Genomic DNA, 22,409 nt, shown 5'->3' with positions numbered 1-22,409 from the left:
AACCAATGTGAACATGGGGAGAACATACATACTCCACACAGATAGCACCCCTGTTATAGAATTGTATCCATGGCCCCAGCACTGCAAGGCAGCAGTGCTAACCACTGCATCGCCATGCCATTATTTATTTGGAAATCCTCTTATATGACAGCTAATCCACAGAATAACTCAGTACCATCTATCCGTTCTTTTTAATCTTCCAGGGAGCTGCAGAGGTGATGCTAAATCAGAGAGAAGGGGGTCAGTGGTCTGCTTGACACTTGATTCTTGACATCAGATGCTTTTATTTTTGTGAATTTTTATCGTTATGTAAAAAAACTGCACTGTATCTCAATTGATGTAGAACATGAAATCATTTTGATATGATTCCACTAAAGCATTCTTCCAATAACTACAGTTTTTTTAGTGCCTTCCCAAGTCATTTAGAACATGTGCACCACATACCTTATGGAGGAAACCTGGGTTTTGAAAACCAGCAGAAAGGAAAAAAAATGGTGTTGCATTGTAGTATTTTTAAGGAGGATGGGTCTCCAGGTTAGGAATGTATGAAAGATCAGATAGGAGCATCCATTCGGCCCATTTGGTAGTAGTTAATTGATCCAAGGATCACATTCAGCTGTTTCTTTAAAGACGTCCAGGTACCTGCTTCAACCTCATGGCTGGGTAGGTTGTTTCTTATTCCCATAGCAATTTGTGAACAGAAAGGTCTCCTGTTATCAGTTTTAAATGCACTTCCACATAAGTTCCACTTGTGCCCTCATGTTTGTTAGGGGAAATCTGAATTTCAAAGATTTCCCACTGTTGGGGACTAAGTTTCAGTATTCTGGTTGTGTAGACGTACCACGAAAAGGATCTTGGCTTCGTTGTAAGCGGGGATTGGGAGATCTGACCTAAATGAATGGGGAGCAGATGTTACAGCCCCCTCACCACAGCTGCTTTGTGTGAGACAGACAGGAGGCCTTGTGTGGTCAGCAGAACGCTATGCCATCTGTGACAAGACAGACCACAGAGCTGCCAGCAGTAGAAGCATTAAAGAGACTGTGACAATAAAAACCTGAACTCGTCCGTCTTCATTGGTCTTTTAACACCTACCAGATTGTTTGTTTCAGAGACGCAAAATCAGAGTTTGTTTAAAGATTCTAGCAAGCTAGGATACAATTATCCCAAAAAGTTGAATATTTCTAATTTGTTTTTTGACTTAAGCTGCATTGCATCATTTTTAACACGGTTCAAACACATTAGGGAATGGTCAGTCTGTAGCAACCACAAAGCGGTATGCTGCAGCAGACATAATGAACTGAAGATGCTTTGCATCTATAGCTTAAAAATTAGTATTTGTAAACTTGCCGAGGAAAAAAACAGGAAAATTGAAAATTCTGATTGTTTTTGAGCTATAAATAAAGCATTGTGTTTCAGCGGGTTTTCCACACGATTTCAGCTGTTGCTCAAGGTCATTTCAGCCTCCCTCTGTGTGGGCGCTTGGTGCTTCAGAGAGCTTTGTTTTCTCGTTGTCGCGACGACGCTCTTCACAAGGAAGATCTGACTCTTCACCAAAGCGATGGCAGCGCTTGCGATGTCACAAAACCCGAGGACGGATGACCGGCCTTGCAAGTGGGCGACAGCTGAGAACATCCAGGCCGGCCACATGCTTGAGGGAGGGAAAGTGTGACAGTGTGCTTCTGCGGAAGGTCAGCAGGGGCTGAGTCATGCCGTGAAGACCATTTGGAAATGGCAGGTAGCCCGTTCTTCAGATAGAAAACTTGAGAATAGCTGCCATGAAGAGCATCTTTCTTTGTCAGCTTGGCGAGGAATGCTGGGATGCACGTCTGATAAACTGCAAGGTGACGAAGTGTTTAATGTGAATGAGTGCTCACTGGTGGCAGGAGGCAGGCGCTGTTCATTGACAATTCTGCAGCCTATTTTAAGAATGGGCTTGAGGAGATGAGTCACCCGCAGTATTTTCAAAGCAGTCCTGCACTACTGGGTGACAGGCTGAAAACAGATTTTGACAAAAAATAAGTGGCACAATTCAGATGGTTCTCTGGAAAGCAAACATTTGCTGTCTTAAGTGACAAATGCATAAATGTTCTTCTCGGATTCACATGTTTAATAAAGTTTAAGATCTGCAGGAGTGGGTCCTAGGTTGTTTGGCAGTGGGTGTTTTTTTTTTTGCTGTTTTCCGTACCTAACTGAAATGCTGAAACCTTTTTGAAGGTTTTGAAGGTGTAAGATGTACTTTAGCCAAAACAAAGAACTGAGATGTTTTTTTAAAACCTTCCGGAGAGAACCTTGAGATATTCGGATAAAAAGCTTCGACAACGAGACAGTACCAAGCACAAAATGGGAGTAGCTACAAGACACAGTAGATTCTGGTCGCTAGGTGTTATGCATCATGCAGACTCTATTACAGAGGTTTCATGCTGAAGGATGATACTAACACCATGAATTCTTGAATCACAGCAAATCAGTGGTCTGTGCAGCTTCTCAGCCATGTGTAAATGAAAAATCCCTAGTTGTTTCATATGTGGTATATAGTAAAAATAACTGTCATTTCTAAATTTAAAAAAAATGTCCATCCCTGGTAGCATGCGGATATAGGTATATGAATATATATTGTGCTTCAAATGGTTCTCTTCTAGCAAAACATTTGAATGCCACATTCCCACCATTGTTAGTAGTTCAAGCCAAATGTAATGGTGAAGAGTAAAAGTATATATTTTGTGCATTACCCAGTCTCAGTGCAGAGCCAGATTCATGTCAATATTCAGAGAACCTTATTACTGGGGCTTCTCTTATCAGACCTGGGGGCCGTAACCCAGCCTTGTAGGATGCTTGCTAGGCAGGATTATGGTGGGGGGAAAAAAAGGGGTTCACAGTTTAAGATGAAGATAAAGATATTAATGTTCTGATCTTGCTTTAAAAGGGAAGTTGTTTCCATTTTAAATGTTCAGAGAATAGTAAGATGTTATGTTAGTTTAGAACCATGTGGCCTTTTAATTCCTCATGATTGATATTTGTTTCTGTTGCATTGAGTGACTGGAAACCTTTAGAAAAGATATCGGTGAAAAGATTGTCCAATGAGTATATTATACTGACCATGGGTTTCCCCTATCCCAATTTTCTGAGAAGCGGCGACGAGCAAGCAACTGCACTTTCAAAGTTCTCATACTTCTTGAAAACAAAACACCTTATACTGTCGGAATGGTGTGACCAGAGAGTAATCATTTTTGAATGTCATTTTTTCCCATTTTTATTGCACGTATCCCAGCTCTTTATAAAGAGCCCATGGGACAGACGGCTCAGCTGAGCTTTGCGGCTGATGAACATGAAATTAATTAAATGCCCACAGAAGGATACTGCTTGGGGCTAGCTGTGAAGTTTGGGTTCCTGACTGTTCTGCAAGCTGTGAAAAGATTTCTGGACAGAAGCCCTGTCAGGAGGCCATTGCTGCCTGTGATTACTCCTCTCTGTGTGTCATCCTTGTGAATATTTCATCCCGGATGCATAGAAGAACATTAAATATGCAGACAGAAATTTGAAAAGCAGAAGCATATCATAATCGGTGTTCTTTGCTGAACACTCAGAATGCTTGGGCTGTCTGCCCGTGGTCTCATCCTGCATTAAGGCTGCAGGTTGCACTGACATGACATGTATTGCTGGGAGTCGTCTGCAGTGAGAGCAGAAGTCTTGAAAGAGCACTTTATATCATCTCCATTTTCCTGTCATGCCGTTTCTCGTTACAGTAACCCATTATGTGTGCCTTGAATAATTCACAATGGGTTCTGCTAAGATCACCATGCCAAGCAACTAGACCAGAAAAAGCCTGTACACACAGCAAGGAGCAGATCAGTGTGACCCCCTGGTGAGGGCCCTGGCTGTCCCCTGCAATGACTCTTCACTTCAATATAATGTCAGACCCTGCCCTCTTGTAGATATCCCACTCACATATGAAGGGCACATCTCGGTGCTTTTATACTCAAATAATATAAAGTTTTACAAGCATGGTACACGTTTTCTTTTCACATCGTTGCTTTATGATAGCAGAATTTGAGACTGTGGCGTCTTGAGAGACATACTCTTCTTGCGGTCAACTTGGTCTTGTGTGGGCAGAAGGGAGTGCAGGGCTTGTTTTGAGAGAGACAGCCCTTTAAAACTAGAGCCTGAGTAATGCCAGTGCTGATAAAAGACCTCATTTTTCTCCCATCCTGTTCAGAGAATCCTTTTCAAGGGTTGTTTCTGTTGGAATGAAACTTAAGAAAGGCAGTGCGTGAGAAGTGGTAGAATAGAAAAGTCTTGTGGTATTTTCCTTTTCCTAAGGGGTTTTAGCATTGGTGAAAGGCCAATAAAGTTGTTGGTGAATGCATGCTGAATAGTGAGAAAAATCAGTGATTTGACTGGTTACTGTTGTATAAGAGTAGGCAAGTGATGTTTAAATGCTTCAGGAAATCCTTACCTGATGCAGTAATGGGAAGTAAACAGACTATGAATGCGTGGCCATGAAATGTTCATGAATTGTGCTCTTTTGGAGTGGATATGGAAATATTGCTTTTCAAAACACCTTCAGTCCTGAAGCTAAAGTGTGAAAGCCGCTGTAAATGTCATCAGCTTCGGTGGCCAGTTGAAGTGCCTCTTTCTCATTGTCAACTAAGTGGGTTTAAAGAAGACTCCTCTTAGTACTGCATACATTAACAGTCGAGCCTTCATTGTGGGCTGTCTCTCTTATACAGGGGTTGACACTGTCATTCTCTGTGGGATGCTTGAAAAATGTATAATGAGGAAGTTGTGCACTTGTCTCCTGTAATTCCTCATCCTAAGTGAATAAACAAAAACCTTAAGGATAGACTTAAGATATTAACAGTTCACATAATAAGTCAGATGTACACTATGCAGTTTTTTTTAATCCAATTATTAATGCTTTCTTTGAAAAGGGCAAATCTTTTTAAGCAGAAAACTGCTACATCACAGAATGTCTTTTTTTTAGTTTGGTGTCGTATGTTTAATGTGGACATAATGTGGAGTTAATGGTAAACAGCTGCTCAACAGCAAAGCAGATAGACAAAACAAAGGTGGTTGAGTAGACATGTCAGGAATACTGTATACAATACTGGTCTCCACATCTTGAAAATATGGAATAAATGTTTAAGAGCAAGCAGTCTCATCCAAAACCATGAGGAACGTATAAGCATTGAAGTTAGCGTCTCCTTCTATTTTTGTATTAAATACAAAACCAGCTGAAGAAAATGTTCCTCCCTGACCCTAGGAATATTTTTTACAGAAAATTAATGAAGCTTAATGTGTGGAATAAATGTTTCTCAGGCTGCGGAGGCTGCCATAGTGGGATATCTGTGGGATATCTCCAAGCTCAGCTTGATGCTGTGTTGTCAAGTGTGGAGATCTGATCTGCTCACAATATCAAAATATGCTCTTTAGTAGGTAGCTGAGGGGTAGCCATGTCTTGGGGTCTGTTTGGAGACACCTGAGCCGATTTAGCAGGGAAGCTGCTTTGGACCTGAACGTAGGTCTTTGGGGGAAAATAGGATTTCAAATTACGTAACGGAGGACCGTGGCTTACTCTGGGATGTGAGTTCCGGACAACCACAAACCTAGGTGGCATACAGAAAGGTGAGGTCTAATAGTCCTCTTTTACTACGCATTTCTTCTATGTGTGTTTATCTAAATGTGAGCCTAATCAGGCCGACAGACATATTGGGATCCTGTTAGAGTGAGACTGCGAGTCATCCTTTTGTAGTGGGGCACTCGTCTGCCTTCTGGCACCCACACCCAAATTCCATCTGTGGTTGGACTGAGGGGAGAGGATGATGACTTTTCATGTTTTGTATTGATGGGAAAAAAAAAAACTGGAGGAAAAGAAAATCCTGCTGGGAGCAAAAGGCCAGCAAAATGCCAGTTAAGAGAGATGCCCAGCAACACGGGCCTGGCCCAGTACAGGAGCGCGCACCGCATCCTGGGACCTTTTCGTGAGTCAGCCCCAGGATGTGGGGAGTGCATCTCCCCTATCGTAACACAAGTTGGAGCAGCTGAACAAACGCCTTAATTTGTTTGCCCTTTTTCGTATTTATATTCTTTGATTGAGGAAGCTGGCAAATAGGCAGCTGTCTACCGTGTTTGTGGAGCTGTGTCACAGCCAGGAGGGGGCCTGGGTATGCCCTCCAGCCCTTCAGACTTCTCTCAGGATCGCCAAAAGAGCTGGACAGGCCAGCGTCTCCGGGCTGTGCTGTGTGATCTGGTGTTTCCTTTTTCAAGGTGTGCTCAACTGGGAGACAAGAGTGCAGCTCTTGCTAATCTATCCTGCCAACCCCTGTGGGGAAAACCGCAAATCCCCTGAAGGAGGGCGGGGAGAAGAAAACACTTTTCAGTAAAGAGTGGGTAGGAAGTTGCCTTGACCTTTTCTCTCTCAACTCCCCCTCTTTTACTTTTACTCTTTTACTAGTGGGCTTCTAAATATTGCTGGTGACTTGAGGTTGATCAGTTCTGAGGCTATTTCTAGCAGCTTGCTTCTATTGATTGATCTTTTTTTAAAACCGCAGACTGGTCATTGTTAGTTGGCCTGGCTCGCCACGTCAGTGATGTTCTCCCATCATTCGGACAGGCTGTGGCCTTTTGTGTTTGATCCTGTCAGGGCTTTTGCGTCACTGATGTCTATCGCGTTCGCTCCGCGTGATGTCAAAGTGTGGGTGTTGTAGCTCTAGACACGGTTAACCTAATGTGCCGCAGTGAATCCTGAGCGCTGAGCTCTCTGGGGAACAACAGGGAAAGAATGATTCATCGCTGCTCACATTAGACTAATTCTAAGTATAGCTGCGCTCTCGACCTGTGCTTTTCTAAAAGGATTATTGAATGCCCCCCCCCCCAACGACATCTCTCTGCTAACATGAGCAAGCAGGGAAAGGGGGGGCCCATGTCTTTAGTTAAGAAAAGCAGACTTGCTTTGGATGAGAGGTCCAACGTAAACTGCATCTTTTTCCACATCCCCAGTGTAAGTAACCCCTTAAGTTTCTGTTGTCATGCACACTTAGCAGTTTTGTCTGATGCTTTGTTACAGTGAGGCGACGACGAGTATATGTATTACACATCCACAGTGCTTCTGGAGCTTTCACTGTCCATACTCCTCTCGATTCAAATGGTAAAAACAGGCTAACTATATGTTTTGATATCAGAAATCTGTAGTGTGTATGTATACAATTACAGTGGTTAGATATTTTCTCCAGCGTAAGAAATTCTTATGGTAGGCTAAGAGTAGTAGTGGACAAAAAAAGTGGGGACACCTTTTTAAACCAGGGATGCCAAGCATATTGAAATCAAGGACTCATGTGTTTTGTTTTTAATTCTTTTAATACCACAGTCCTGGAATCCAAAGAGAAGGACTTGGGTATGAAATGAACAACTGACTGACTAATGGCCAAGCTCGCTCACGGGTGCCCGGACAGTAGTAGTCTCCGGGGTGGAGAAAGTGGCTGCTCCCTCACACGACTTCCTCCTGTTCAGCCACAGCAGTACTTGGTCAAGCCCACTCATGGCAGCTTTAACCCACGTTTGCCCTGTGGCACAGCCTAGTATAAACATATATACCACATTGGCATATTTTCTTGAGATCCAAACTAGTACTCCAGATTCCTCTCTTTTGAACCTGGCATCTCCCCTCCATAACAATTACACTTTATTGTCTGTAGAAAATTGTACTCGCCATTGGAGATGTGAAGTTTTCTGAGTAGAATACTTTCTGCTCAGATTTATCTGCTTGTATGAGGAACGAGAAAGTAGCAAAGAGCCCATAGATATTGATTCCCAGTCCAGCTTGCTTCCTGTTAGTCCAAGTCCCTGTTTTACCTTTAAGTACTGATGGTATTTGTACAGCCTCTGGTTAAAAGTTAAAATATTGGATTCTTATTTTCTCTGCTCCTCCATGGGTAAATCTTTTAGGCTTCAGTAATTGCAATTCACCTTCAGACTCCCCCGTTAGTCCCTTAACGAGATCCTGTCTGGTGTTGGAGAAGAGAAGAAACAGTGAATTTGACAAGTTCTTCTACTCAAGGCTGCATTCACATTCATCCTGGTTAAAACTTTTTCTTTTTTTTTTGCTTCTCATATCTATTGCATTAATTCAGCATTGTTCTCTTTATTAGAGATGTGCAGTTTGGGAAGCTACTAGAATATGTAAAACATTGCTAAAAAGTTGAGTCATTTGCTTAAATATTATGGGCTATGAAAATATTTTTTCATTGTTAACAGCATAGGTATTTATATTCGGTATTAGGTTATAAACTGTTTGAGAACCAATATGACTTGTAACTGAAACTGAAAACCAAAGTATGCATATTGTTTAAAAATAGCCAGGAAATTAATCAGTTTTTATCTTGGTCTATCCCTCCAAGCCAACATTGAAATTAATAATGTATTTAAAAAGAAATCATTACTTGTGATTACACGCATTACATATTATTTCTATGTGGTTGTCATTTTGCTGTTCCCACATTTTGTCATCAGAATTTTCAAGAAATCTTTCTTCTGCATTTGGGATTCTGAGCCCTGATGGGCAAACAGTTTGAAAGCAGCAGTTTTATATTTGTATTTGTACAGTTTTGTTTTCTGACAAATTAGTGGTTAAAGCTAAGCTTGATATTTTAAGGAGTTATTCACTGTTTTCAGTCTTTGCTTTTCTCTTAAGCCAAGGAATGGGTGAAAACATTTTTGACCTTTAAACATCCTTTTTCTGCTGTGAAAAATCTTGTTAAATAGCCTCCCACTGAGCGTTCAGCACGTTCTGTATAACCCGAGCTTCATCCAGCCTGTGTGGTGGCGATGGTTCTTTACGACTTCTGTGTGGAGTTTGCATGTTCTCCCTCGATCATGTAGGGTTTTGCTGCAGCTCTGGCATCACTGGGCAGAGAAGCAGACCATTCAAAATCAATCGTTTGTGGCATTACAAAAGATGTGTCTTGGTACCTGAGTCAGAGATATTAACATCTTTCTAAACCGAGTGGTATAGGAAAAAAGGCATTGAAAATAATCTGCTCTGGTGTAAAGTTAAGGGGAAATAGTTGGTGAAAACAAAATAGACGACCCATACCAAAAACATTTGCACTTCAGGTTGTGATATATCTCCTTAGTAAAACAGCCATGTTTCCATATCAGGTGAATAACTGATAAGTTGCTGCTGCTATCTGAAGTGTAAACGCCTGGTTTCCTTAGAGGATTTTAATATTTGCACTACACATTATGCAAGTATTGTCTGGGAATGCTAACACTTGGACAGAAGATATTTTTAGCTCCACAGATGATGCACTCCCGTGTGGCGTGCGACAGATGCATGTGTTACACATGCACACAGAAAAGCGCTGAAGTTTCCGTTTGTGTTTTCCAGGTCCAGCTCAGGTACCGATGATGTCCCCAAATGGTTCAGTGCCTCCAATATATGTGCCTCCTGGATACGTCTCGCAGGTAAAATGGGCTGTCCTACCGGTTTCCTTTTTTTTCTGGATCGGGTGTGTTTTGCGTGCTGTTTCATTTTCTTGAGCTCTGGATTTCTTGTGACACGACAGCACTTACGAGACCCAGTTGAGAATCCTGAATCCTGATTTTGTTTTCACTGAAGCACATACCGTAGGGAGAAAAGAAGCCCCCAATCCCGGAAGAGTCTGAAAAGGATGTCATCCGCAAGCTTGGCTTACACTAGCAGAAACAAAGTGACTTGTCAGAATGTGCCTAGCTTCCAGACTGCACAAGTGTCAGGAGGATGCACCGGTCTACCGTGATTTATTTTCAGAGTGTGGTCCTGTGCTTTGGCATCTACAGGTTTTTATTTTAATTAAGTCACAAGATCAACTTGATTTTTAGCTTGGCTTCAACAGTGTTGTATCTAAATCGATATACATTTAAGCTAGATGAGAAGAGAGACCTTAGATGAAACAGAATCTCACTTCGATGTATGATGTTTGTGGACAGTGATACATACTGTAACCTGTTCATTTGGTCAGTATCACAGTATCAGCAGGTATAGGTATCTCATACCTCAGGTTGTTAATTTTCTGTTCTTCATTTTCTGTTAACTGTTGTTTAAAGTTGGAGGCTGAGAAACCTGACTGAAGGAAATTCAATCTTTGTTCAATGTCAGCGTATATAGAAACAGGCAGAGCAAGCAGAGGTGTAAAGAAGTTGATCCATCCAAGTCTCCCTAAGCTGTCTGTGGAACAGAGCACTACCACAATAAAATAAGCATAAAGCCCAACTGCTAGATCAGGTCCAGTTCATGGTGAGTCAGTGAGCAGTTAACATGTTTTCACTACGCAAGTGTTTGGTTCCTCAAAACACAGGGGGAATAAAATGTTGAAGACCAGGGTTTCAGAGCCCTGACAGGACATTGATTTGTCCACCTCTAGCCCCTGACATGGCGTTTCTGCCTGCTTCCAAACCCCCCCCCCCCCGCAGATCATCGAGGAGAATGGCGTGCGGCGTGTCCTGGTCTTACCTCAGCCGGAGTTCCACCCCGGGAGCCACTCGCCGCTGCACCCGCCAACCCACCCGCCCCTGCCCGCCTTCATCCCGCACCACGCCATGATGCCGCCCCCCCACCACCACCTGTACTCCACGGTGAGCGGGGCCGGCGACATGGGTACGCAGTACATCCCCCAGTACCACGCGCCGCACGTCTTCAGCGAGCAAGGTGAGGCACCGTGCCGCCCCAGAGCGGCTGACTTCCGCTTTGCGCGGGCTTTACCCCACGAGAAACAGGACGCCATGAAACAGTGAGGTTTCAAGGAAATCTCGGAGTCTAATTGAAGAGTCCCAGCTGGCAGCCTCCGCATTTTGAAACATTGAGTTTGTTTTGCCTGTGTGGCGTTCGTCTTTTCTAAATGTGGCCACTGTTGAGATGGGTACAGTGAACCTTACATACATGTTTGTAATCTGAGTGCTTAACCATTCCTTTGTCATGAAGACAAAACGGGTATTTTCACATCTCTTTCCTTGTTTGTTGTAAATCCCGTATAGCTGAGAGAGCTGTGTTTTGAATTTGAAAAGTACTAATATTTCTGAAGGTGTCACTGAGCCGGAATATAAAGGGTGCCGTGTGTAAAATATATTTAGGTGACCCAACACCACATTCAGTAATCCTGGTCAAGTTTTGGTTAGGTTTCAGTTAGGGTAACAAATAATAACCCCACATTTATATAACCTCCTTTAGCTCTGGAGGATGTCAAAAGTTGTTAAACTGTGCATGAGGTCATCCCTGTTTGGAAATGTAGCAAGGAAGTTAGGCATAAGTAAAATACATACAGTATTATTGTAAAAAACACTTCCTTGTTCAATGGCCAACCCTGAAGTACCTGTCTTGTTGCTGTTCTTTTTGAAGTTGGTGTTTAGGCGGATAAAAAATTACCTGAACAAATGAGCTTGCCACTGTATTTGTAATGGTCTGGATTCATTTTCACGATGCAAACGAAGTTTGGAGAGCCTCTCAGTTTTGATCCCGTGACGACAGTGTTTTTTTGTTCTCTTGACTCACCACGTTCCCTCATTAATGGATGTAAAACCTCAACCTTTGGAGAAGGAATGTAGAAAATAGCTTCTAGATCCTTGAATCTGTATCTTTTTAAATCACTGGGTTCATTGAGCCTGTTCTTGCTGTGATGCATTTGTAGCATACAGCTAGCTGGATGATTCACAAGCTGACTTTCTTTATTTGGTTTTTGTCCTCAGAATCTCATTCTCCTCATGGAAGACCGGCCTTTGTTCACCGGGATGAAAGGACCAGTAAAACGTACGAACGTTTGCAGAAAAAGCTCAAGGAGAGGCAGGGGGGCGGACAGACAAAGGACAAATCAAGCAGCCCCCCCTCGTCCCCACAGAAGGATGGCTGTGACTCCCCAGTGGACATCCAGAACGGTCTGGCCAAAGGACAACAGGCGCCAAGTACAGCAGCAGGAGAGGCCAAAGTCAAGCAGATTGGCAAAGTGAAAGGCAGCCCGCGCATAGACCCAGAATCAGAAGGTATGTGCTCATGCTTACGGGTTAGTGCGAAATAAGCCTGGAGTCAAAGAGCCTCAGCCAGCAGAGAATCCATTATCAGAAAGCGGGTTATTCTAGGTAAGGATCATGGCTATCCTGGAAACACAGAGAGCAAGATGGGACTGCTCCCTGGACAAGATCACAAGACAGGACATGCTTATGCAGAGATGGACATGCCCTTTAACCTAGTCAGCACGTCTTTGTTAGTAGAACAAGTTGCCACACCACTATACTGCCCTCATAATAGTGATTTGACTTTAGCTTTGTTTTCATTCATAGCAAGACAAGCAGGTGATTAACAGCAGGTGATTAGAACAGGTCCCTCATTTAAAGGATAGTACCCTTAGAACTGCAGAATCACGCTGTACGCCTTCATGCGTCATCATTGCAGACTGAATGCTTCAAGACATGTTTCCCTTTTCTGCCAGCTGCATATTTTTCTTTTTTTGGCTCAATCTTCACAATTGCACACGAGCCAGCTAGCAAGAAAAGGCCTTAAGAACAAACACCTGTTTCCAATGTTCAGATGGGGGGAGTCATACTACTGCCTTCATTAGTCTTAATTATATTGAGTCAAGCAAAGTCATAAATCACAGAAACTCACAAGATTTTCTGTAGCCATCTGGCTCTAGGAATTGGAGCTCAGACATTAAAAGTGGCTTAGGTTTATGGCCTTGTCTGTGGGCAATGCAGGGTTTTTCACTATAACAGGGATGCAGATGGAGTTCTCTTCCTCCAGGATCCCACAGCACTTGACTGATGAAGTTTCAGCTGAGGCAGCACTTGCACATTGAAACACGGTACAGGAAAAGTAGATCTTTAAGGGTGAACATGGAGGATTTAAGTAGGCCTGTTTTTCTAATGATCGAGCTTTTAGTTTTTACCTGTACGCTGATAGCTATGACTCTACCTAAATGACATAATAGTTTGCTTGTGTAATGGACATGGTCTGTTTTTCTTTGTTGGAATGAAAAGTGCTGTATGAATGTAATGAATCAATTAATTAGAAATCTCCAAACAACAATCATAAGATGATTTGAATCAGCCTAGCAGGTTTAAGATGGCAATTCAAAGTGAAATAATTCCAAATGCCTCTGCTGAGTGTTGTGCATAGTCTCTTGGTATAAAATCTAGCCTACTCATTTTATTGTGCTGATATGAAACATTTTGATTGAAGATAGCTTTTAAGAGGGCACATTTTCTACAGTTCAGATGTAAATTTCTATTGAGGGACGTTGCCATAAAAGCACAGTTTTGTGTGGTTTCTTTAAAGCTTTTGGTCATATTGAACATATTTTTTTTTAATGCTGGGATTTAAAACCCTTACAAATGCAAAACCCAAACCCCCAGCATTGCTGGATATTTCTATTTTGATTTTCATTTTAATGCACTTATTTCTTTCTAAGGGAACATTTACCAGCATTCGTATACTATATAGTGCGTTAATATTGTAGCTCATGAGTAGACTTTTAGAGGTTTTTTATTGATCCCAAATGTTTTTGGGTATTTTTATAGTATGAAACTCCCATTCCAACTTTTATTTCAGAATAGGATTTATATAAAGCCTGTGCCCCCTGGGGCTGCAGGGGCTGCTGTTGATGTACATTGATGTTTCAGCAGTGTTCCTGTCTGTTATTACAGCAAAGGTCAGACCATATTCCTCAGGCTTTCATTTTGTGTGTGCTGTGCAAACCAAGTGAATGGCAATCCATTTGTGGCAGGAAAATTGAAGTTTAGAGCAGAGTGGTATGCTCTATTTTGCTAATGTAGGTCCGCTATTATAAAACTGTTTGCCATATGGACTTAACGTTGAGCCCCTTTGCTTTGCAGTGGGAGCCTGGTCACACCTGGATCTGGGTGATCAATTAGAACAGCCTCAGGTGGAATTTCAGCCGCGTGTCAAAAAGTAATCATGGAGGATAAATGGAGCTTCTTTAAGTATGAACTCCACACTGCCAGGAATCATAAGCAAAATGATTTCTCAACAGGGGGTCTGCTGTGAAAGTGGGTCGTTACTGTTGGCAGCAATACAAGGTAGCAGGCGCTTGAGATTCTGTCCCATTCACATTTAGAGCCTGTTCACTGGTCTCCGAGCCATCGAATCCATAGATGCCATAGATCGTTCCAGCTCATCCCAGAAATGTTCAGTGGGTGTCAAGTATCCCGCATACGCCACGGGTCCGGTATCCTCAGGGTAACTCTCAGCCACGGGTCCGGTATCCTCAGGGTAACTCTCACATTCTCTTCTCAGGAACGCAGTTTTTACAATCGTCACAAAGAAGTGTGTCATTCTAATGAAATGTGTTGACATCCTGGTGAACCTGCAGGAAAGGCAGCAAGTGAGGTCCCAGGATTTGATCCGTCTTGCACCATGCAGTCAGGGGGCCATCAATGGCTTCTGAAGTTCTGTGATATTTTTTTTGCAAGCTCACTTGTTTCCGTTTACACCTGCACTCAAATCAGTCTCAGTTTATTTTGCTAGTTTTCCAGCATCGAAACTGTCCTTTTAAGGTAGTTGGGCTGTATGGCCATCCTCTTCTCTTTTTCAAACTTTTCAGAGTTCCCATGGAGGAAAAAAGCATAACAAAAGTATGGACCACAGATGGCCTTGTTTAGTGTTTCAGAATGGAAAAAAAAAAAACATGTTTAAACCTAAATGACTTACTGTAGCCATGCTTTAGTGTTTGGGCAGGTCCAAAGGAATGTAGCTGAAGCACTAGTATAACAAATGTGAAAAATGATCTGTCTCTAACCTGGTGTTTATTTTCGTAGAGCTCGATGAAGAATCGAAGGCCCTCCAAGCCCTGCTCTCCAATATAGCCAAGCCAGTGGTGAGTAAACCTGCTGATTCTCAGCACAGGGCCCCGGTCTTCTAGGCATTTCGTGAGGCTCTGGACAAAACTGTGCAGCAAAATAAGACCGTTCATGTTCATCTACTTGGGGTGCCAGTATGAATTCGTCAGCTCTTCTTCTGGTCCATCTTGTGATTTCAGTTCTCCAAATTGGGAGGGGGGGATGTCTGCAGATTGTGATGTAGTGTCAAAGTAATGTGGTTGTGTTGCTCAAAACTAATTCATTGCAAGCAGGAATGTGTGTGCACATATGTACATAACTTATTATCTGCCATATAGATCAACAGCTTTAAAAAATCCTCTGTAGATTTGCCCCAAATGTGATGGAATAAATCACTATTGCATGGAGATCAGGGTCAGATGTTATTGTAAAAGGAATGAGAGCACAGTAGAACACTGAATTATTTTGCCCAATTCAATGAATAGGATTTTTTGAAGCGGCTTTTGATGAAATTGCTTTGTTGAACTAGCGTGCAAGTTGGGGAGATCAAAAGCCTTCAAATAATCCAACTTCTAGAAATTTAACCAAGGAGTACAGATACTGCAGATGGCAGTAAAGAAGTGGTGGCGGTAGCTTAGGTCTGCTTTTTAATTATTTTAATCATGATTGAGGTCTAAACTAGCTGTTTTTTCTATTAAATGCATAATGATAACACAAATTGTATTTTGGTTCTAACATTTAATTACCCTGAATACCAATGACACCACATATTGCACATCACAACATAGAGTTGTGCAGTTGTCACGTGGCTGAAATCTCTAGGGTGTGTGGACACAGACTAAAGAAATTTTAGAAACATCTTCAAGCAGTACTAAACCTTTCACACTGGATCAATTTAATTTGGATTGAGTTTGCTTCACCTGGTTAGGAACAAGGTTTCAGTCTGCATGATTGTTAGACAAACCAACAAAGAGGCCAGGATTTCTGAATGAGAACCAGGGTTCATTCCTGCTGCTACTGTTTTGTGAACAGTTTGTTCCCAGGTGCTATCTTGATTCATTTAGTCAATTGTTTGGGAGGCCACTGTTGCATTTTTGTTGCTTTTAATTGCAAAGTGCAACTTTATTACATTATTGAAATGTAAATTTACACTTGTGAGAACCTATAGCGAAAACTTTGTCTTTTAGTGCTGACACCTTACACCATGCAGGGTTAAACAAAGAGGAGGAAACATATACGTTTCTCTTCTGAATTTTAAAGTAAGATTAGTTGCAGTGAACCCAGAAGCACAGTTCATCATATTGGAACTTAGGAACTATTGCAGGTTAATTCAAATGATAAAAGACAATCTAAAAAAGTTAAAAATAAATCTCAGTTGTGTCATCTGCTACATCATTTCCCTTTTTTTTCCAAATTTATCAGTACTCAAATTGGAAGTTCAGAAATAGACTGGAGGCCTGAAGGCCTTGACGTACTGTAGTTAAAGGCACATTTGCACAAGGATATCATTTGTAATGCCAACACACATGAAGGTTATCTAGCTCAGGGTAAAAGTTTTCCACATTAAACCTGCGTTTGACAGAGCTAAAAAAAAATTCGAAACAAAGCATTTGAGAAAACCTTTGCCCCTGAGGCCAAATGGAGAAATGCCAGGCTTCTTGCTTTTTACCATCTCCACAAGGTCAGAGCTAATTTTACCTTAAAAGAGATGCCAAGTGCACGTACATTTACTGACCTAAAGGAACCTATTCACACCAATAGAAATCCATAGTACTTTTTCATTTTTGTATATGATTTTGCAAGTCCCCTGAGTATAGGAAAACAAGTATCATCCGTCTGTTTTCTAACCACTGTATCCAATACAGGGTTGTGGGGGAGCTGGAAAATATCCTGGCAAGCAACAGGTGCAAGGCAGGATATGGACAGGACACCAGTCCATTGTTGAGCTGGTTTGCACACTAACACCAGGGCCAGTTTTCCCAGACGCTAATACTAGTAGGACAGTTGGCTTCTGAGAAAATTGGCCTTGGTGTTAGTGTGACACAGTATGTCTCCAGATTGCAGGAGGAAGCAGGAATCCCTAATGAACACAGGGATAACATAAACTGCATGCAGTTAAACACCCCAGGTTCAGAATTGAACCCAGGGCCCTGGCACTGTGAGGGAGCATTGCTAACTATTGTGCAACTGTGCATCTCTTGCTAAATGTGAATAGGCAAGCCCAGGCAGACATTGTAATTGTCCTGTTTTCCCCAAAATGCTCCCTTTGCTCTCTTTGTATCGTAGTTGTTGCAGGAACGCCTTCTTTACATTCTGCATTTAGAGCAAGGTCCAGATACCAGATATGTTTCTTGTAAGCTGGGATTCACTAGTTGTGTATCTGTTCTGCACCCTTTGCCTTTGGGTCTGCCAGCTGTGAAAGAACCCTGCTGTCTGTTACAGACTCTGTGCAACACGGGGAGGGCGAGGCCCTGCATGCTCAGCTCTCCAACATGCTTGCTTGTCACCACCAGTTGATACACTGGAGGCTCCACGGTGCCTTGCAGGAAGGATGGAACATAGGGGAGCAGCAAAATACCTCTTGTTGATGACTATGGCAGGCATTTGGCAGTGCCAGGAGTCTGTGTTGCACAGCAAACCATGGCATCCTAGCTGACTCAAGCCTGCGCCCTCACCCACAGGCCCTGGTGGACCTCACCTAATTGTGTGCTGTTGGGAATTATGTAAAAGGCATTCTCAGTGCAATATGAACACGATCACACTTGAGTCTTCAAGCATCTTTGCTGGTTGAAAGACAGATGCTTTATGCTCAGTGTTGGTTACTCTTCATATTCTGGGTCTGATTTTCCCCATGTAAGCACACAGGAGAAAAAGGAAAAACAATTTATCCGTCAAGAACTATATATTTTAATGTGGGAGAGATTGAGGAACGTTCAGTCATTTTAGAGTCCAATTTAAAAAGTATAGGATGGCTATTGTTCATTTTGATGTAAAAATCTGTACACATTTATTTGACTAGATAACTTGAGAAACCAATTTGAATTTCCTTAAGTAAAGGTTTTGTTGCAGATCGGGGCCCTCTGCTGTTTTTCTTCTTCAGAAGGGATTCCTTAAGTGATACTGAATGACTGGCTGAGTAAACATACACAGAACATGTTAAAAAGGAGAGGTGGCCATATAGACCATATACAGTGCCTTGCGAAAGTATTCGGCCCCCTTGAACTTTTCAACCTTTTGCCACATTTCAGGCTTCAAACATAAAGATATAATTTTTTTATTTTATGTGAAGAATCACCAACAAGTGGGACGCAATTGTGAAGTGGAACGAAATCTATTGGATTTTTGAAACTTTTTTAACTAATAAAAAAATGAAAAGTGGGGCGTGCAAAATTATTCGGCCCCCTTGCGTTAATACTTTGTAGAGCCACCTTTTGCTGCGATTACAGCTGCAAGTCGCTTGGGGTATGTCTCTATCAGTTTTGCACATCGAGAGACTGAAATTCTTGCCCATTCTTCCTTGCAAAACAGCTCGAGCTCAGTGAGGTTGGATGGAGAGCGTTTGTGAACAGCAGTTTTCAGCTCTTTCCACAGATTCTCGATTGGATTCAGGTCTGGACTTTGACTTGGCCATTCAAACACCTGGATACGTTTATTTGTGAACCATTCCTTTGTAGATTTTGCTGTATGTTTGGGATCATTGTCTTGTTGGAAGATAAATCTCCGTCCCAGTTTCAGGTCTTTTGCAGACTCCAACAGGTTTTCATCCAGAATGGTCCTGTATTTGGCTGCATCCATCTTCCCCTCAATTTTAACCATCTTCCCTGTCCCTGCTGAAGAAAAGCAGGCCCAAACCATGATGCTGCCACCACCATGTTTGACAGTGGGGATGGTGTGTTGAGGGTGATGAGCTGTGTTGCTTTTACGCCAAACATATCGTTTTGCATTGTGGCCAAAAAGTTCGATTTTGGTTTCATCTGACCAGAGCACCTTCTTCCACATGTTTGGGGTGTCTCCCAGGTGGCTTGTGGCAAACTTTAGACGAGACTTTTTATGGATATCTTTGAGAAATGGCTTTCTTCTTGCCACTCTTCCATAAAGGCCAGATTTGTGCAGTGTAAGACTGATTGTTGTCCTATGGACAGACTCTCCCACCTCAGCTGTAGTTCTCTGCAGTTCATCCAGAGTGATCATGGGCCTCTTGGCTGCATCTCTGATCAGTCTTCTCCTTGTCTGAGCTGAAAGTTTAGAGGGACGGCCAGGTCTTGGTAGATTTGCAGTGGTCTGATACTCCATCCATTTCAAGATGATCGCTTGCACAGTGCTCCTTGGGATGTTTGAAGCTTGGGAAATCTTTTTGTATCCAAATCCGGCTTTAAACTTCTCCACAACAGTATTACGGACCTGCCTGGTGTGTTCCTTGGTCTTCATGATGCTCTGCGCTTTCAACAGAACCTTGAGACTATCACAGAGCAGGTGCATTTATACAGAGACTTGATTACACACAGGTGGATTCTATTTATCACCATCAGTCATTTAGGACAACATTGGATCATTCAGAGATCCTCGCTGAACTTCTGGAGTGAGTTTGCTGCACTGAAAGTAAAGGGGCCGAATAATTTTGCACGCCCCACTTTTCATTTTTTTATTAGTTAAAAAAGTTTCAAAAATCCAATAGATTTCGTTCCACTTCACAATTGTGTCCCACTTGTTGGTGATTCTTCACATAAAATAAAAAAATTATATTTTTATGTTTGAAGCCTGAAATGTGGCAAAAGGTTGAAAAGTTCAAGGGGGCCGAATACTTTCGCAAGGCACTGTAGCCCCTTTGGTAGTTAGTTGCAAATGGATCTGAGGATTTATTTGCGAAACGTCAGGATATTGGCTTCAGCAGCAACATGATAGGGTTGCTTGATCCATACTCTGTTTACCAGGTACCTGTGAGCTTGTATTCCACATCAGTGAGATCTCAGCCCTCCATCCAGCACTTACCTCTGCATGTGCATGGCAGCAGTAGCAGTGCGGAACTGCTGTGCATTGGTGGATGAGCACACATGTAAGGACGTGCGCATGTTGCCTGTATCTCCCTCTTGGTTCTAGGTGATGCAAGGGTGGGAGTATGATTGCAAAATTAGAAGTGTGGCTTGGTGGCTCTGAATTTAAGTCAGACCTCTATACACTCAAGTTCTGTGTTTTTGGCCTCCTGTGCTTTGTAGGTGTTGGACATCGAGGCTCGAACTGCAGTCCTCACTTGGTCTCCACCTTCTCCAGAGGTGAATGGGGAAAGCGACATGGCCAGTATTCCTGAGGTTTTATCTTATGAAGTTACTGTTTCTTACAGTGGGAAAGATGGCAAATTCAAGACCGCATATAGGTGAGTGAAAATTGTGCAGGAATGTGGAGCCAGGAACAGGCCTCTTAGAAAATTGTTGTTGTTATGATATGTCAATAACTTCCTTTCAAAAGCAAAACTTACAACCAGATGCCTAATGGAACAATGATTTGAGTTGCAGCATTTGGTATTATATACCGGTAACTTCCAAAATAAATGAAACACTTATGTAAATGAAGGATACACAGTATATTGAAAGCAGGTGCTTCCATACAGGTGTTGTTCCTGACTTAATTAACATCCCATCATGCTTTGGGTCATGTATGAAAATGCTGGGCAGGCCCACTTGCCCATTATTTTGGCTGCCATGGCCAGAAGAGATCTCGGTGACTTTGAGAGAGGGGTGATTGTTGAGGCGCATTTGGCAAGAGCTTCAGTGGTGAAGACTGCTCAATTTGCTGATGTTTCACGAAGAACAGTGGCTAAGGTGATGTTGGCATGGAAGTCTACCCCTTGACCGTGATGTCTGTGCATTGGTTTGAGATACAAGGCAAACAGAGCAGCAACTCTGAATTAGTTGACTGCAAATGTCAATTTAAGATGTAAGCAAGCTGTTTCATTTCCTACAGCCTGTCAAGAACTTCACAGAAGGGGATACTGTGGTCAGGTTGCAGTACATAAATCCCTTGTTAAACCTAAAAATACAGTTGGCAAAAATGCAAGTGGTGCAAAGAACAAAGGAAAGTGGTCCAGTACTCATATGGCCTTTTTCCATTGATATATTCAGATGAGTCATCTTCACCCTGTACTCAACAGGCAATGAGTACATGTGTGGCTCACGCCAAAGGAAGCCTACAGGCTTGTGAGTGCTTGTTTCCCCATGGTGAAGGGTTCTGGCCGCTCTGTAATGGTGTAGAGTACTTTTTCTTGGCATGATTTAGATCCACTCAACCCCTTAGAGAGCAAGGTGAATTGCAAGCAATACATAACCAGTCTGAGTGTTCATATTTATCTTGTGGTGAATCATTTCTCTCCTGAAGGGAGTGGAATCTTCTAGGATGACCATGCCACCATCCACAGGGTAGGAGTGGGCACTGAGTGGTTTGGTGAGCATGAACACAATGCAAGCCATACACCATGGCCATCCCAGTCACTAGATCTCAACCCAATTGAACAGTTATGGGAGCACTTTCCCCACCATCAACAAAACACCAAATGACCGGATTTCTCATAAAAGAATGCTGTTCCATCCCTCCAGTAAAGTTCCAGACACTTGCAGAATCTATGCCAAGGTGCCGTTCTGATATCCCTTGGTGGCCCAACACCTTATTAAGTCACTTTATTTAGGTATTTCCTTTATTTTGGCAGTTACCTGTACTTCATTAGCTTTTTTTCATTACACTCAAGGAATCAATAGTTGGAGCCCTACATTGACATCACCTGCTCATCTTATAACTGCTACACTTTTCATTTATTTCTGCTTTATTTAAGTGGTGAAGAGCTAAGTGCAGCCTTAGAAGACCTTAGACCAGCAACAGATTACCATGCAAGGTTGGTACTGCTTACTTCATTTATTTATTTCAGCCCTGATTCTTTTGACATTCTGAAAGAAATAGCCTTTCTAGTTTTGTGATTCTCCCTCAACTGGATTCCTTAAGGTTTAGTATACTCGACTTTAGGTGTCATCGTAGATCTTCAGAACATTGAGATAAATTGACAGATGTGTAAAACGTGCAGAATTCAAGATTTTGTTTTCTGATTCCTGGTTTACCATGAGAAAGGTCTCTTCTAGCCTGCTTCCCATGTATACCAGCTCTGCCCCCTGTACCGCTTATCAGTCACAGGCCTGAAAAAGTATTTGCTCCCTTTAATTTTTGGCATTTTTTCCCATCCCTGAATGTTATGTGAGCTCATGTGGCTCAAGAGTCTGAGTGCAAATGTAACACCAAAGTTTGGTGGTTGTTTATTTTATCTCATAAACCTTCCAGCATCCAATATCCTTTGAGAAAATGTTAGTGCCCTCCTAAATTCAGTAACTGGTTTCCTGACCTTGTACAGCTGTAAACAGATGTATGCCAGAAAATTGCCTCCCTGCTGTTGCTTTGACATTACAATGCTCTAAAGTGGTTTTGGTCCTCTATGGAAAAAATCAAGGTATTTTCTTAGAAATTGTGTTGAGCATTGCGATGATCATGATGAAGATACCATCACACTGCCTCCTTTACACTGAACAATCTGCACAGCACTCAGTGGATGGAAGCAG

The 22,409-nt window shown here is 42.3% G+C and overlaps 1 protein-coding gene across 11 annotated transcripts in view; it reads left to right on the top strand.

The window, feature by feature from the left end:
* The window catches only part of fndc3a (fibronectin type III domain containing 3A), a 120,199-nt gene that overhangs the window by 52,485 nt on the left and 45,305 nt on the right, over window positions 1-22,409 (top strand). For all 11 annotated transcript variants that reach the window (XM_069190201.1, XM_015341894.2, XM_015341893.2 and 8 more), the window contains 6 exons: window positions 9,383-9,459; window positions 10,447-10,681; window positions 11,716-12,006; window positions 14,797-14,855; window positions 20,031-20,188; window positions 21,638-21,697. In XM_069190201.1, the coding sequence (XP_069046302.1) occupies window positions 9,383-9,459; window positions 10,447-10,681; window positions 11,716-12,006; window positions 14,797-14,855; window positions 20,031-20,188; window positions 21,638-21,697 (880 nt within the window). The remainder of the gene's footprint in view (window positions 1-9,382; window positions 9,460-10,446; window positions 10,682-11,715; window positions 12,007-14,796; window positions 14,856-20,030; window positions 20,189-21,637; window positions 21,698-22,409) is intronic.

Source organism: Lepisosteus oculatus, chromosome 5 (genome assembly GCF_040954835.1).
Source record: "Lepisosteus oculatus isolate fLepOcu1 chromosome 5, fLepOcu1.hap2, whole genome shotgun sequence".
NCBI lineage: Eukaryota > Metazoa > Chordata > Actinopteri > Semionotiformes > Lepisosteidae > Lepisosteus > Lepisosteus oculatus.
This window is presented reverse-complemented; position numbering and strand designations above follow the sequence as displayed.